The sequence below is a fragment of the Copadichromis virginalis genome, linkage group LG15, assembly GCF_057382275.1.
Source record: "Copadichromis virginalis isolate Kocher_CV1m ecotype Utaka linkage group LG15, C_Virginalis_male_GT1.1, whole genome shotgun sequence".
Taxonomy (NCBI): domain Eukaryota; kingdom Metazoa; phylum Chordata; class Actinopteri; order Cichliformes; family Cichlidae; genus Copadichromis; species Copadichromis virginalis.
Genome location: NC_140632.1, coordinates 886377 through 903328, shown reverse-complemented (window position 1 = coordinate 903328; position 16952 = coordinate 886377). Strand labels below are relative to the sequence as shown.

General features: G+C 44.7%; 1 protein-coding gene across 6 annotated transcripts in view; it reads right to left on the bottom strand.

The window, feature by feature from the left end:
- Positions 1-12414, bottom strand: part of cdc42bpab (CDC42 binding protein kinase alpha (DMPK-like) b) — a 71656-nt gene extending 59242 nt beyond the window's left edge. For all 6 annotated transcript variants that reach the window (XM_085431265.1, XM_085431260.1, XM_085431263.1 and 3 more), the window contains exon 1: positions 11106-12414. In XM_085431265.1, coding sequence (XP_085287391.1) covers positions 11106-11283 — 178 coding nt within the window. In that variant the 5' untranslated portion in view covers positions 11284-12414. The remainder of the gene's footprint in view (positions 1-11105) is intronic.
- Between the last annotated feature and the right edge of the window lie 4538 nt (positions 12415-16952).

Sequence of the window (16952 nt, the reverse complement as noted above, 5' to 3'; positions counted from 1 at the left end):
ACTAGTAAGCAGTGACAAGGCAGCTGAGGTTAAACTAAGAGGTGTTTCTATGGTGTATTGATAGTCATGTGCTTTTGTGCTGAGGTGTTTTTTCTGTTATCAAACTGTTCTCCCACCAGGAGCTCAGTCTGAGTGGAGTTTTTTTTCTCCTCCTCTTACCTCATGTAGTGTATTTTCGTTGTTTTTCCTGTCAGCCTACATTCTGACATGTCTCCCCAATGTGATGTTTGTGTAAAGTTGGTCAGAAGGTTCCTTTGTGAGTGCGCATGCGCCATTAGCGTGCTGCCTGCTGTAACCCCTAATTTCCCTCGGGATGAATAAAGTATTCTGATTCTGATTTTGACCTGAGGTCTGAGGCAGTGGAGGGTCAAGCTGCTGGCACATCAGCCAGCTGACAGGAACATGTGGGTTTAAAAGAACAACAACGAAGAACGATGATTTTAGGCTACTTGCACCTCAGAGTTGAACTTTTCCCTCTTTGAGAATCCGACCATGCTGAATACGTATACAGAAGAACACCAACACCTTCCTTAAATATTACATAAATCATACAACACAGTGTACAAACAGTTTGAGCTGGACTGAGCAGAAAATGCATTGAGGCCAAACTGTGGCTATTGTGCATCGACTTTATGGTGGTTAAAGGTGACGTTTTCTCCAGAAGGTTTCACATCAAAGGTCTATCACAGCACAGAAGAACAGCAGTGTCGTTCGAGTGCACTGAACAACATCCACAGTTAATGTAAGACATGAAGAGACTTTCAAAATCCTTCACATAAACACTCCGTGTGGTTTTAATGAACTAGTCTTTGAAATGCGCCTCTCTAAGACCTTTTTTCCAATATCACTGCAAAATGGTTTTGTTTCCTCAGTAAGGCCGGTGACACAATTCCAGTTCAGTGAGTGAGTATGGGAAAAGACAAAACTATGCAAGCGAGCGCCTTCGCCAGCTGGCGATGGGACCGTCTCAGCTGAATGGGCTGAAAGGGGGCGAGCAGTTTTCCCCAAATTCATCCTTTGACGACATTTCAATAAAAAAACAAAGAAAAAGGGGAACACACTGTTGGTCAGTGTGTGGCGTTGATGAGTGTGACTGCTGTCCGCTCGGTAAGTCTCACTGTTGCTGACTAATTGCTCCTCTGAGATTAAGAGTCATTACAGGAGGAGACCAACTTGTTCCCCTCAGCATGCACAGAATAACAATAAAGCATCGAGTCACACTGAAGTCTCAACAAACTCCTCTCAGCTTCAAACTGGCAGCAATTACTTAAGTAAAAGCCCTGAATGAGGTTATCTGAGCACTATGTACCAAGTATAAGACGCGATTCCTAAAAAGATGGAAATGATGACTTATTTTGTGCTAATGCAAGAAAGGCTGCACTCCAGGTCCAGCAGGAAAAGAAACATGATGAGCCAAAAGCCGAACAGCTTCATTTTCATTTAGTCTGCAAACACTGGCTGCAGTGATGGACAGACAGCTGAATGGGGAGGTCAGCCAAAGCCAACTAGCAGCCACTGTGAGGGGAGGAACAGAAGAAAGGAAAAGATGTGAAAATGAGGAGAAATGAAGGTGGAGAAAAGTGGAAAAAGGAGAGAGAAGGGCAGGGGGGGAGCATGTGCAGTCAGACCCCGGGGATCCTGAGAGGCCGGCTGATAAGCTCCATGCCCGTCCTCTGGGAAGCCTTCCCCTGCCACTCTCTGATGACACAACTACCAACAGGCATTTCTCTGCCTACAACGCTCCCAACAGATTAACCAAGTGTTTCAAAGGCCAACTGTGAATATGCTGAAAATGTACAATTTCACATGTGTTACCCTGGTGAATTCCCCCAGAGTGGACTCCAAATGAAAACAAAAGCCAGCTTTGCTATCACAGGTAAGGTGAATCTCCCCATTAATGAAACGGATAAAGTTAAAGCAAGACATCAGTTAGCAATGAAATGTAAATGTTACGGAGCTCCTCTGATGACATGGTCCAAAATACTATTTCGAGGGCACGAAATGCTAATTTGTGGGCACGAAACACTTGACCGATAACCGTGATCCTTCCCAGGCCCTTGCAGTTGGTTGACAATAAAATCTATCCCGGCGTCCAGGTCGTGCTTACGTCTGTAAGCTGGGCTCGCAGTATCCTGTTTAAATGCCTCTCCGTAATAATGGTTCCTTGCATTGCAGATTTTTCAAAATGCATTTGTAGCTCATCCCCAGCCTAAAATAAAACCCAATCATACCGTCTCTGTCCACGGTGTGTAGGTTTAGCCTACTCTCATGCTTATGTCTCTACACAGCAGTCCAGGAATTGTATCAATATGATGTGTGCACGTTATCTATTTCGTTGCCACGTTATACCCAATTCGTGCCCTCAAACTAGCATTTCGTGGCCACAAATAAGTATTTCGAGGGCACGAAATAGTATTTTGTGGCTGCAATTTATTTATTTTTTTGGACCATGTCATCAGAGGGGCTCTGTAAAATGTAGAACTTCCACTCGCCAAAAATGGCAGAAATGACATCACTATGACATGATGACGATTTAACATTTTGTTAGCTTTGCTTAATCTAACCAAAGTCAGGAACAATATTCAGTAGACAGAACAGGAATCTTGGACCTCCTGTGCATACAACAGACCCGGCTGACGTTAAGCTAACTGGTTGGAGGAGGTGCTTTCGAGTTACCCAAGAATGATCTGAAAATGTAACTTTCAGCAGCAGAGCAAATTTAGCTGCGTATACAAAGCTGCCATGTTTCAGGCGCAAGGGAATTCTGTTTTTGAACTGCTCCACATTTAATTCAGACGAGGAGTAAATTAAACGTGGAGAACAAGGATACGTGGTCTAAGAAAGGGTAAGCGGTTTCCCCTTTGGGTCCAAAAACTAAGCTGCAGACAGCACGACAGGGCAGGCCTCTCCATCATCTGTCCTTTCCAGACACGTGCTGGCATTTGTGATCACGTGAAAAAGTGACAGAAACACTAAGAGCTGATGAGAGCGAGCAAACAGGCATGTCGCTGTGAAAAAGGAATTCAGCAGAAAGGAAATAAACAGCGTGACCTTGCTGCGTCCAAAACACCAAAACGAGCCACAGAGCACACAATGACACAATGCAATACAGATGTCCCCGCTTCCTCGTATGACATCATGTACCCGCTGGGTCCGGAGCACCTCACCGAGCGGTTGTGGTTCCTTCCTGTTCACTGTGCCCGCCAAAGCCACCGGGCAGCCAGACAGGAAACGGCAGAACAGCTGCTGATCGAGGCCAAACACGATTTTAATATCTGACACAAACACTGACATTTGATACAGATTAGGGAACTTGAGTTATAAAATGCATTTTCTCCACATCACTCCTGTTTGAGGGTCAAATATTTTCTCACCCAATTACAATTTATCTCAAATTCTTCTTCAGCAACCTTTTCTGTTACTTCGTTTATTGATTCTTCATAATGTCAAAGACCCAAACCCAGATCGTCTGCACACAATAAATCACTGCTCTGTCTTTACGATCCACCACGCAGGTGATGGATCGTAAAGTAAAATAAAAACGTACATTTCCTGTGCGTGAATAAGGCCAGCTACTGCAGCACAGCTGGAACAGCAGCTTGCAATAGCTTAGTTTATGTTGCTCTGTAGAAACCTCCAGGCCTAAAAATGAAGTGCTGAAAACTGCAATCCCTCAATTGGCCACCAGAGGCAGTCTCCACAACCGTAGTTTCCCGTGTTAAAACGACACCTCTTAGCCCAAATACCCATTTTGCACACAAACTAGTTTCAGTCTCAAAAGCTAATTTCCTGCTTCATGAAAACTGTACAGAGGATGATTCTCTTTATTGCATCACTGTGGTCTCTCATTTTGAATGCTGCTAATCCAAGTCACCGAACTAGCTTTGCCAACCAAGTTCATCCTAATGGACAGTGATTACTTTCCAAAGTACTTCTACCAGCTCTGCACGGGTCTGTGAGGGGGCGTGAGGACTGTACTGTTACTTATCATTTAATAAACAAACTGTGACTCAAGTAAATGAAGCCTCAGTTAACAAAATGTAGGGCAGAACAAATCCTGGCCTTGTTTATACCTTAGTAATAAGCTGATAACTCAGCACTCCCTCCTCTTATCTATATATGGTCACTCCTGACTGAGGGGAAAAACCCCAGGATGAGTTGGCCTTTATGCGCGACTCCAACTCGACGCTGATCTTTAATGCAGAGGTTGCAGTCTGAGCATGTTTGGTCCCAACCTGCAGCAGTGGAAGGGACCGAGTGTATAAACGCAGAGGCTTAGAAAGTGTTGTGAACATGGTTGTTTTTGGTGTGGTGGACACAACTTTAAACTATGTGATCCAAAAATTCTTCTTTGGAAGCAGCGTGATTTAAGTGGCGGCTCTTTCTTTAACAGCGGAAAAACAGGGAAGAACTCAGGTCTGTGCACTATGAGATAGCCTAGTTAGGCAAAAAAAACCACAATAATAAGAGTGTGTGTGTGTGTGTGTGTGTGTGTGTGTGTGTGTGTGTGTGTGTGTGTGTACACGCCTCCACTGCGAGCAGTGTGTGTTACACGCTGCCAAAGCCTTGCAGGGTGGAGCACACATCAGCTGCAGCTGAACAGCTGGCCACTGCAGGCTAACATCGAGTCTGGACTGAGAAAAGGTAGCCTCCACAGTGTTTGCCAACTGTGGCCTGGCAATGCCGCCCACTCTCATTCAGCTGCCAGCCAAACCGGGGAGTGAGACTGGTGCTAAACACAAAGGAGGCGACGATGGGAGAAAAAGATCGAGCGCGCGGTGAGATTGGAAAGATCACCATCATGGGTGGGTTGGCGCCTGCCTACGTAAGCCACGGATCAATGTGAAACTAAACTGATCCGTTATTCATCTCCTGCTTGCTCCATGAAAAAGACCGTAGGTGTAGCTCAGCTGCTGAGAAAGAAGAGGAGGAGCGTTTTCTTCAAGTTAACTCTTAATCAGCTTAATCAGAAATATTTCAGCGTAATTAATTTAAAATAAGTGTGGGTGAAGAGTTGCTGGCTCAGACCGAGTTTCAGCTTCAAGTGAATAAACACACGCGCAGGCCTGAGCTGCTAGACCCAGGAAATGCTGCAATATGCAGCGTGCTTTCCCGTGTTCCCGGTGGCTGCAGGTCATGTTGGGGTCTCCATTTCAGTTGGAATGAGGTCACCCAACAAGACGAAAAGCAAACCCATTCCACGTGTTTGTCCTCTTCTTCGCTTCATAAACATCGTTGGGAAGAAAGGGGAACACTGCTGCACCTTTGTCACGGCTGTGCTGCATTAGCAAAAAGGCGCGCAGGCGCTGCAGCGTGGCTACAAAGGGCAGCTGCGAAGGTGCAGCCTCTGTGTGCCGCACAAAGGCCGAGTGCTCACAGGCTGAGGGGGTCTTAGGTTTCACTGGGCCCATCTTGAACCATTTTTCTGCATGTAGGATTAAACCGTGTTTTGAGTACGTGTTAACACCATCTTTCTGTTCCAGTCTGTTTCCTATAGAGACTCCTGTTGGTCACGTGCACTTTGGCTCCTCTGCTGAAGTACAAATAAGGAGCTATAACAGCACTGTGTCACTACTCTGGTTAGCATTTAGCTAATAAGTGTCCAAATCCTGAGAACCGCACTACATGTGCAGCAGGTGTGCTTTTTTCCTTTGACCCTGTGGCTGGGTTTTCTGCCAAGAAGAAGAAAAACATGGGAGTGGTGGCGCTCACAAAACCTTTGAGGACAAGACGAGACTTGACCTCAGTGCTACTATACTTTTTGTGTGCAGCTATGCCACAGAGGTGTGGTCTGCTGCCGTGGACGCGCGTTATCACAGGGCTAAAACCTTACACGCAGATTCCTTCCACCGAGAGGGAAGAACTATTGTCTGGACTGGCTCACTGTTACGCCGCTGTTTTTAACTACAAAAGCTGAACTGAATCACTTTCACTGGTCCATCTTGTCCATAATAAAAGACCATCTGGGAGGCAGTTTATAATGGTTTCTTCTTGGCCCTGAGCTCTTCACTGAATAACTCTTAAAAATATAAATATAGTTAAAGACTGAAAGGTGTCATTCATTGATGTGGTCACGCAGCAGCCCTTTGGATTTCATAAGGATGAGCTGATTCAACACCAACACAGTTCAAATATGGCAAATCATGTAGATGCAGCAATGATCTAGCCGACTGTTATTATTCCCGTACCACCACTCGGATAAAACACCTCCAGTTCAGCTAGTCTGGCACGCTTCAAGCCCCAGTTTGAACGGTTACGGGCTGTGAGGAAATCATAATTGACACAAAAACCACCAACGCGCTGACAGGACCAAGTCTTATTGTGGGAAACACTGAAACCTGAGCTGCTGAAATGTTGAGTGAAATTAACCAGCAGCAGCTGTGAAGTACATATGAAATATGACACAAATGTAAGAAACGTGATTATTTGCTGTCCTAGTGCATCCAGCAGCAGGGTGTTTCTTCTGGTTCAGAAAAGCCTTTGGGCAGTAACACTGCAAATAAGCTGAACCTGTCAGTGCTGCAAATCTGTTACTTCTGATCATCTCAGACACAAAATGTCCAAACTAACATTTTAACCCCAAATTCACAAAAATAGTTACAGAAATTATTTTGTTACAGCGCTCGGCGCCTTCGGCTCTGGACAGCACATGATTGGGGAAATGTTAGTTATTCTATGCAGGAAAAGAATCCCTGAGTATCGCGCTACATGTTTAATTGTTTATATATCAGAGCTGCAGATGAGCACGACAGGCAGATAAGGGACACATCCTGGACATCTGTCTGGACAGGATTTCCCTAGCCGTTTACCACTGGGGCAAACTGGTTTGACCAAAGTCCACAATGTCTTCTGCAGTCACACACTGGCATATTTACAGTGCTCGTCAGTCGTTTACATACAAGTCATCATACCGCGAATAGTGTCGGATCTCATCTGATCCACGCAGGCTCAAATATAAGAGCCTGGGAACCACCGAGGCTCACCCGGGCCACGAACTGGAAACCGTCCACAGTGAAGCAAGTTTCACATCAGCGTGGACTGACAGGGCGCCAACCAAGAAAGACGCCTCGGCTCCAAACTCAACACCTTCAAGCTCAACTGAAATTTTCAGCTCAGATGTCTTCTGGAAAAAAAGAAAACGTTTTATAGACGAGAGAGATGCTTGGACAACCACGTGTGAGGCCGCTGTCCCTTGCACTATGGTAATAGCCTTATTCTGCTACACTGCATAAAGTGGATGGAATCCAAATTTTTCAACTTCAACTCAACTGCTAGACACTGAAATCTGGACAAAGCTGGGTGTCCCAACAGGACGGCGATTCCAAATAAACAGCAAAACGAGTTTTGAAATGGTCAGCGCACGCTACCATTAAGCTTCTGGACTGGCCTTGCCAAGCCCTCGGTCTCACGCAAACTGAAAATTTGAAGACTACGCTTAAAAGCCAAGTCCATGCTAGGAAATCAACTTGTTTAAATTAAGCAATCCAGCAAGAATTGTGCCAGAAGATTGTTCACAAGTCCAAATAATTCTTATTTATATACTTAGCCTGGTGCACAACCGACCAGTGTCTGAAACCAGCCATTTTATCTGCTTTTTCCATCCTTTTAGTCCAGCGGTCTCCAACCTTTTTTGCGCCACGGACCGGTTTATGCCCGACAATATTTTCACGGACCGGCCTTTAAGGTGTCGCGCATAAATACAACAAAATAAAACTAGTACTGGTAGTGATGTGACGTTCTGTATCGAGGCTTCGGAGCGTGTGTCGAGTAATGGAGGGGGCGTTTCCGCGAAGCGCGTATCGAGGCTTGCTTCATTTATGGGAGGAGCTGAAAATGATGACGTCCGAAGCCTCGCTGCCCGGCTGTACCACGTGACTGGTTCATGAAGTGGTTCGAACTTTGCCGCGAGATATGACAGCGATATAAACCCCTCAGACTTCATTCAAAAATGTGGGTGTTTGATGGAGAGTTGCGGTTAGTGAGAGTTAGAGAGAGTTTGGAGGTTTATGAGAGTGAGGAGAGAAAGTCAGGAGAGAATGGAGCCAGCTAAGAAGAGGAGGATGTCCTCCCCTGTGTGGGAACATTTTGATCTTATTCCTCCCAACAAGGTATGTAAATTTCTACAGAAGATGTATTGTCATGATACTGATGGTGCAATACAATTTATGTTGAGCTGTCTTGACTTTTGTACAAGGTGAAGTGTTTGCTATGTGCCAGGGAGCTGGGATATGACAACAACAACACCTCATCCATGCTTAGGCACTACAGAGCTTTGCCTGAGAATAAGGGGGACACCGATTGTGGAGCAAGACCAGGTGAGCCATCAAATGCAATGATAATATAGGATGCAGTAATGTTACTAAATGATATAACAATATTATACAACTGTTATAAGTTACGTGTGTGATATTTATATTTGTGCTTTGTCTTTATTGTCTTTCCTCAGGAGAACAATCTCAAATAGATGAAGACCTGGTCAGCATGGTGATTGAGGACTCCCAGCCATTTAGCATTGTGGAGGACAAAGGATTCAAAAGATTTGTTAAATCATTAAATCCTAGCTATGTTCTCCCCACTAAAAAGGCCATAAAAGCAGTGAAAATTTAGTTTTTACAGAATAAAATGTGAACAGGCAGGACTGAGGCTCAAAGCCTCAGTGTGTAGCTGTCCATACCTCAACGTTACAAAAGCACAACTACTGTCCACACCCCAACCACACCTCACCTCACAGTAAATGATCATTTCCATTTCAAGCATTTCCAAATAATCATTTTCCATACTGCCACTATAAATATACACAGTATACTGCATCACTACAATATACATGTTTTACACACTCCTTTTGTTGTTGACATTTACAGGCTGTGTGCAAAATGCCACACTCTTCAAATTCATGCCAACTAATATTTTTACGTCCAGTAGGTGTCCTGCTAGAGCAAATGAAGCTTCATGAAGCTTCGCGTTGGGGTGAACCAATTGGATGAAAAGCTTCAGTGCTTCATGGGGCTTCATCTGCCCATCACTAAGTACCGGTACCGAAAAAAACAAGATTTATTCATAACACACGTGAAAAGACCCAGGAAAACAGAGTTAACGATAAAGACGATAACAAAATAACGCTGAAAACGATAAAAACCCTGAAAACCACACATTTCACACCTGAGCCTCAACTCTCGCGGCCCGGTACCAAACGACTCACGGACCGGTACCAGTACGAGGCCCGGGTCCGCTGCTTTAGCTGATTGGATGCCACTTGCAAACAGAAGGATGGAACTGCACGTGGGTAGATATTCTCTGCCAACGACAGCGCTGCATGACAGAACCATGTAAGGTCATATCTTCTCTGAGTGACATCCTTCAGAGCCCAGAGTAGAACAACTGCCGGGTCCACCGTGGTAACTGTACGTGTGCGGCAGAGGATGAGAACAATCTTAAGAGCTACCTTTGAATGGATTTTGTTGAAAGGCCCTTTTTAATTAGAACTTTACAATTAAGGCACATTTCTATTCTGGAAAGGACACCGTAGCTTTGTTTGAGCAGCCATTTCAACTTACATTATTAAAATGCATAAATTTGGAGGATTCAATATCAGTGCCTTTGGAGTGGTAAATAACAAGCAGCAACACGGGACCTCCAGGCAATTATGACAGCTTGAATCTGCATGTTGTGTCTGCTAGAGCTCAGTTTCTAGTGACAACACAGGGAAATGTCACGATGAGGTCACCACTTGGCACTCAGGCGCCTCTCCTTAAAGGCTTGGGCTCACTGGCATTGTTGCAAAGCCAACTTGATGCAGCACATCAGCTGAGAACTAGCAAAGGGGGGCAACAACTGATTGTCCTAAAGGAAACATGTTTCAGCAGAGGCACAAAAGTACCTCGTCATCCTCATGCAGACTCCCCCAAAAAACATGAACAATGGCCAAATCCAGCCACTTCCAGCCTGCACAACTGCGTTTTTAGCACAGAATAGGTTGGCCAGATGGTGGCTGGTGGGGTAGATGAACTTAGCAGCCACAGGCAAAAGATTTAACACGTGTTTAACTGCCATCCTGTCTGTCTGTGACACAGTCACTCACTGACGGGCCAAACGGCTAGTCTGTCTGTAGAGGGGTTTTTTGTATTTTTAGAAACATAGACAAAAAGATTCCTGCAGATATGACACACAAGCGCTTTCCTTCTAATATGTCGCCTCATTGCCTTTTGTTTTAATCCACATTTCTGCTGTGAGGTCAATGATTTGCTCCTGCACTGCCACCCTTCTCTCAGGGCTGTAAAAGACAGCGCAGTCCAGGCAGCCAGGCATGCTCCGGCAGCTAGCTGGGCCTCTGCCCTACATAACAAAAAAAGGTGAGTCGCTCACATTCCTGCTTCATGCACAAACCAAACCCCAATGTCACACACACACACCTTCTCTTGTTGGTGTGTGTGGTCTTCCTGCTGTTCTCCCTTTCTCTAACCTTAGGGAGTCTTAAAGTTACAAAACAGCCAGAAAAAGGCAGAAACCCCCCCCCTGTAGAAACTAATCAAAGCATGGGCGTGTGCAAGTGATTTCTGTCTGATGGGACAACTCTACCCTTCACGTGCATACAAACCCAAGCAAACTGACATGCAAAGTAGCCGTGATGACAGGAAAGCCATCTACTTCACATTAAGTGCATTCCCACTGGAATACATGGCGGCCTGCAGGGGAGAGAACATCTTTATTGGACCCGTCCCGGAAGCATTTCAAATCCGAACAGGCCTGCTCACCAGCCGATACATCCTCTTTTATCATTGTCAGCTTGGTATTTTACAGCATCTCTGTTTTTGGTAATAAACTGGCACCTTCTGTTTTAATGTCTAACCCTCCAACATGCTTTTGTTTTTTTCCAAAACACATAAAACATTTAACTACAGGAGAGTAAAGTGGCCTTGCTTGGCCCCTTCTCTCTTTAGTTTTTAGTGCGAGCCAGTGTGTTAAGAGGAGGCCAAAGTGAGCCCTGCTGCTTCTATAAAAGGAATGTGATGGGAGAAAGGGAGGGCCACTGCGCCAACAGTATTATTAGCTTGATCATCTTACCAAAGAAAGAAAGGGAAAATGGAGTAAATAAGAAGAATACATACCCCATTCCAAAAACTCCAGGACGTTTTTCTCCCTTCTGAGGGGGGAGTTGTTGCACTCATCATAGAGGCACACCAGGATATCCAGCAGCGTCTCCACACTCAGGCACTGGCCATTAGACTGAGCCGGCCCGTCCAGGATCAGCTTCTCCAGCTTCTTCAAACGCACCTCTCCCGACATGTTCTATTCCTTACTGTTGGCCTTTTGAAGCAATGGTGATGGATGGGGTTGGACGAGCAAACACCTCCTCGGCCTGGAAGTCAGCGCAGAGGGGGGCCTTGAAAAGTTCTCGCCACTGCACGTCTCGAAAAATAATCAAACTTTTGCGCGTTGAGGCCAAGCCGGTGCTAAATAAGCGATAAAATGCGCCTAATCATGACCTTCCTCTCGAGAGCCAGTATCTTGAAGCTGGGTGAGACGTGCAGCACTTCCCCATTTTTTAATACCTATCCCCCCAACCCCTCAAAGGGTGCATAAGAAAAGAAGTAAGCCTGTAACAGACCCTGGCTGCTCCGGGCCGGCTGATTTTGTTGGAATCGCAGCGTTAGCAGGCAGTTTTCTGCTCTCCTCTGGCGTTAAGAGAATATATATATATATTTAAAATAACCTAGTCGAAGCCGTTCAGAACCTCTCCCTGAGTTGAGACAGATATTTGGGATTCTCCATTCTTGCAGCAATCCAAAAAATGCAAACCAGATCTGCAATGCTACAAAGCCCCAGCGCCCCTCCTCTGCTCCAGGAATGGAAGGGCGACAGCAGCTTAGCAGCCTGCTAGGTTAGCTGTTCAGCTAACCAGGGAGCTAACGTTAACGCTACTTTTCTCCGTTCCTTGATGCCACAACTTCCCCCTTTTCCCGGGAGTTGACATGTAACACGCAGCGTTAACACGTCTCAACCAAATGCCGTCTGTCTCTGACAATGTGTATATATATATATATATATATATTTTTTTTTTTTTTATCTAACTGCAAAATATCCCCTTGTTTTCACAACTCACTGCTGGGAGATATGTTCTTTAAATCCCAATCTTCGTCAACGTCTCTTTAGTTTCTTCACAGTTCAAACGCGATGGTTAGCCAAGAGTTCCAACCAGCCTGTAAGTTAGCCGTCAAAGGAGAAAAATGCGGCTCCTTTTTTTCTCTTATGAAGGTTGCAGAAAAGCTCGTTTCACGTCAGGGGGAAGCTGTATTCTCTAGCCTCGCTTATTCCAAATACGGGACACTGCCTAAATTCCCCCCCGTCCTTCCCTTTGCACCGCCGGTCGTTCGCTGCTTTGCCGTCTTTCCCCAGTCAGCTACCAGCGGCTCGATGCCAGAGGCTTTAAACTGAAAAGATAACCCACTATACACTGCTCTGGTGCGCTGCAGCACCGCGCTGCATTGTGGGAAACGTGGCTCTGCTGGAAATTATGAATGGCTTACAAATAGCTCTCGTCAGAAACGTAATTATGAGTTATTGATAAATACGTACCTTCTTTTTTAACCATAGAAGATCCTTCTAGAAGTAAGTCTCTCCAGTATGCGACCAATCATCCGGACTAATGTTTCTGGGCTGTTATTTGGGGAATTATTTTTGAAATTTTATTAAATTACTTTAAGTAAAAAGTAAAATGATTAATTATCACGTTTTTAGTTAGGTTGTTGTTTTTTTCTTTGGACGTTATACTTCTACCACCGTGTTTGCTGTTGTGGATATCTCGCGGATATTTCAGTCTCGTCTTACCAGTTTGGTTTGAACACGGTGTCTCTGAACACGTTTCGACGCTGTCCAAAAAAAAGGTTATCAGTCTGTGATGTTAGGTAACGCGTTTACAGTTTCCAACTTCCACGCATGCTCGTTAATCCGCCATGTTTCCCGTGTCTCGAGACGTCCTCTATAGCTCGAGGCCTATCTACCACTGTTCTAACGTCTCTGGTCGCTGCTGCAGGCAAAATCCCAGATCATCATCATGGCGCCCGTCACAGCATCTGCTGTGCGAATGGGAGAGGCGGGGGGGTGTTGATGGGAGGGGGTGTTGTCAATATTGTGAATGGGAACTGCGGGCTGGTGGCGTCTTTTTCTTCACGCGGGAGTAACAATGACTGCTGTCCCTGTAACCGACCGCAAACACAGCACTTAAACGAGATACAGTCCAGCCTGCGTCAGTGCAACTGTGTCGAGTCCAGCTAGCTGTGACAGTGAGCCACCTCACACAGCCACATGCATCAAATATGACAGTCAGATTCCCCACAAACCATTATGCAATCTACCAAATGTGTCTCGCTTTTGCATTCACAGTCACACCTTAAATGTCTGACACAAAAAGGGTCTGTGTGGCACGCTCTCGCTCCCTATTTGCATAGAAACAGTGCATGGGGTTTCATGTAGTTCAGAGTCTGAACTGATCATTCCTTGTTTGGAAATGATCCCTTTAGTGCTTATCACTGCTCAAAGTGCACCCAGTAATCAATAACGGCCTAAGCAGCTGAATGTTTGGGGGAAGGGAGACGGAGAGAGAAGGAGAAGGTGTTTGAGGCCACACACCCCAACAAAGGGGAACATAAAACTTCCATACTTAAGAAAATAAATAGTTCAGGGCCCCCTGACTGTAGAAGAAAGACACGAGATGTGATGAAGTAAGCGCACAACAACGTGCCATATAAGACGCAGTCACCTGATTAAAGGGAAATCAACTCTGATGTCATATAGTAGTGGTACAATAGCTATATCAAGCTATATAGTTTATGTCTTCCATATTTCCAGCCATATCCATAATCACATACTGTGTATGCTACCATTGTATGTAGTGTGTTATCTTACTTTTTTCACTGATTGTACTTATTTGTATTTTTGTATTTCCTTCTGATATCTGTACCTGAGCTGAGGTGACGCAAAAATGTCCCCGTTGTGGGATCAATAAAGTCTTATCTTATATTCTTGTACACAACACTTAAAAGTGCCCTCTTTTCACTATTTTTCCAAACTATTTTCATTGTTTGAAAGCACGATGTCAATAAAGATTCTGATTCTGAAGCAGTGCAGTTACGTCTGAGTGCTTTTGTTATTAGACACAATTCCTCGCACAAGTGTTGTTGCTATATTTCCAACACACTTGCTGTGTTTGCTTCTGTTTGTCAGCCTGCACTCAGACTGCTGTGCTTTGATTGAGTTTTCATTGTTGATTGTTTGGAGATGTTCATCACCCTTGTTGGATTGAACAGTTAACCGAGCCCATCAGAGAGCCAATCATCAGTGTTACTCTGCACAGCTCTGCACTCTTGGCCCAGTTTGGCTGTGAAAGGGAGGAGTACACACAACCTTCACTTCCAGCAGGCGTGATGGTTGCTGGAAACGGGTCTCGTGTGTCCGCGTGGATATTACATTCAAATGTGGATCATGTGATCAGGACATTTCACGTTGAACGCGTCCGTTTGCCATTTTATCGATGCATGTTCAATCTTCACAAGTAAGCACATTTTATCAGTAAAGTTCAAAAACACACAGCACCAAATGCTTCAGGACAGCGAGCAGCTCGACCATGAAAATGAAACGATGTGTGGTGAGAAAGCAGAAATCATGTGGCGTCTGCTGAGATAATCCTGTCACAGGTCGCTCTGAGCGCTTCGCAATCTTTTTGCCAAACCCAGTGAAACCGAGCGCCTTCGGTCTCGGTGCGTTCACTGCATATACTGAGGTGTATTTGTATTACAACACTTTAACGTGGAAGGATTGTTATTATTTCTCTTTCCAAAATTGTCACTTCCTGCACTGGTAGTTTAGAAGTATGTGATGAACAGGATCTAATCAGTCTGATACGACACTCAGTCCTCATTAATATCGTGTTTGGTAGGTGAATTATGTTCATGTAAAGCGTCTATAGTTAGTTTTAAATGCTTTTAAATGCTTCTGTCCTTCAGCAGACTTGATCACATCAGAGTTTGTGTGACATGGGTCTTGAAAGTTCGTAGAAATGTGAAATCCTTCCTGGTCGACACTCGGACTCTTTTTGTCCTCGCATCAATCCGGTGTCATTTTGTCGTGAAAGAATGAATATCATGTAAAACAGCAGTGATGGTTGCTCACGGCGTACAGTGCTTTACACATCTATTAGAACACCAGCCCATGTAAGGTTTATGCAACACTTACTTGAAATCAGTGGTGCTAAACATAGGGCCCGGGGCCAGAATCTGCCCGCCAAAGCCTCCAATCCGACTGCAGGGACGACTTTGACTGCGAGGATGGATTTTTGGACTTTAAACTGTGTATTTATAACTTTTATATGACGTTTTCTGCTGACTAAGATTCCTGCATGGCCATTCATGCTACACCAAAGTATTTAAGTAATGCATAAACAAATAAATGGCAGACAACTTCCTGTTTTTCGCTGTGTACTGTGGACACTTTGGGGGGGAAAGAACATTTTCTGTGAATGAACAAAAACTGTGTTATATAAATATGATCGTTTTCAGTGATTTTACACATCTTTCATGTAGAAAAACGGACGTGTGCTGTTGAAATTCTTTATGTTCTATGCACATATCTCTGGGATTAAATGTGGTTAAATGTCACAGAAAGGCTAGTTTGACTCCTCCAGCCCACTTCAGATCACTGTGGGTTACCTGTGGCCCTTGATGTAAAACGAGTCAGCATCTCTGCTCTAAAGTGTCACAGTGACCAAAGTCATTCCTGATATTTCTGTAATGGTTAATCGACCAGTGTGCGCAAGCTGTTAAATCAAAATGCTGCTTTTAATGCCAAACTACAATTATTGCTGTTATCCATGAATTTTCACATTTACTCTTAATAAAATAAAATAAATAAGGTCATTTTAAACAAGTGCTTGACAGATTTCTGAGATATTTTTCTTGTTTTTTGACAAGGAGGTTAATAAATTTAAGCACTGCAAGTATCCTGTTAAAAGTCACGTACAATGAACAATTCAGTTCAACTGTTATGTTCACAAGTGGTCTAATTAGAATAGGACAAAGCAATAAGGGCAATAAAGAGATCTAAGTGTACATTTATTCATATATTTATTTCCTCGATGATGCTATCAATCCAAGTGTCGATGTTGCCTTCCTGCTATCTATTTAACGTCGTCATGATTATCGGATCTTTTGAACGTAGCACAGCGCAAATGGGGGTTTCGGGGTGGAAGTTTCCTTTAAAGCCTCTACGCGCTTGCGCACGGCGTCCTCTGCTGTACAAACCGTTTCAGCACAGCTACTGAAAGCCACGAGCCTTTTTGTAAGTTGCACAACAGAGCTGTTGAATTTCTTGCGTGAGATTTTCCCTCATCGGGTTGTAGATTTTGAAATATTTCCTAGGAGCCACGATGGTTCAGTCCATCACAACTGTCGATGAATTAAAAGCCAATGAAAATATGTACTGATAGTCCTAATTAAACGTGTCTGATCCCATTTGTCTGCAGCGGGGTCAACGCGCATGTCTGCGCTGACTGATCCGTCATTCGCTGTGCGAAATGCAATTAAACCGTCCTGCGGTTGGTCGACATCGCGGAGGGCAGTAACAGTATTGCCCTGCACGGGTCTAGCGCTTCGTCTTTGTCACGCACTGATCGATGATTATTGGCAGCCAGCTTTAGATCCAGACGCGTCTGCGGGAGCTGAAAGAGAAGAGCTGGTGTGGACCATTAATGTGCAAACTAGTGCGGTTCATTTCTCCAAATATTTGGCGTGGAGATAAGGCGGCCAGTAGCAGTGATCGACAATGCTCGAGCGCATCATAATGGGGCTTTTGCCGTGACCACCAACACAAGTTCAATATTGACTTTTTGGAGCATGCAGCAGCTCCGCCTTGTTCCCAGGGAGACGCGTAATAATGAGATGCTACAACATAATGCGCAAACC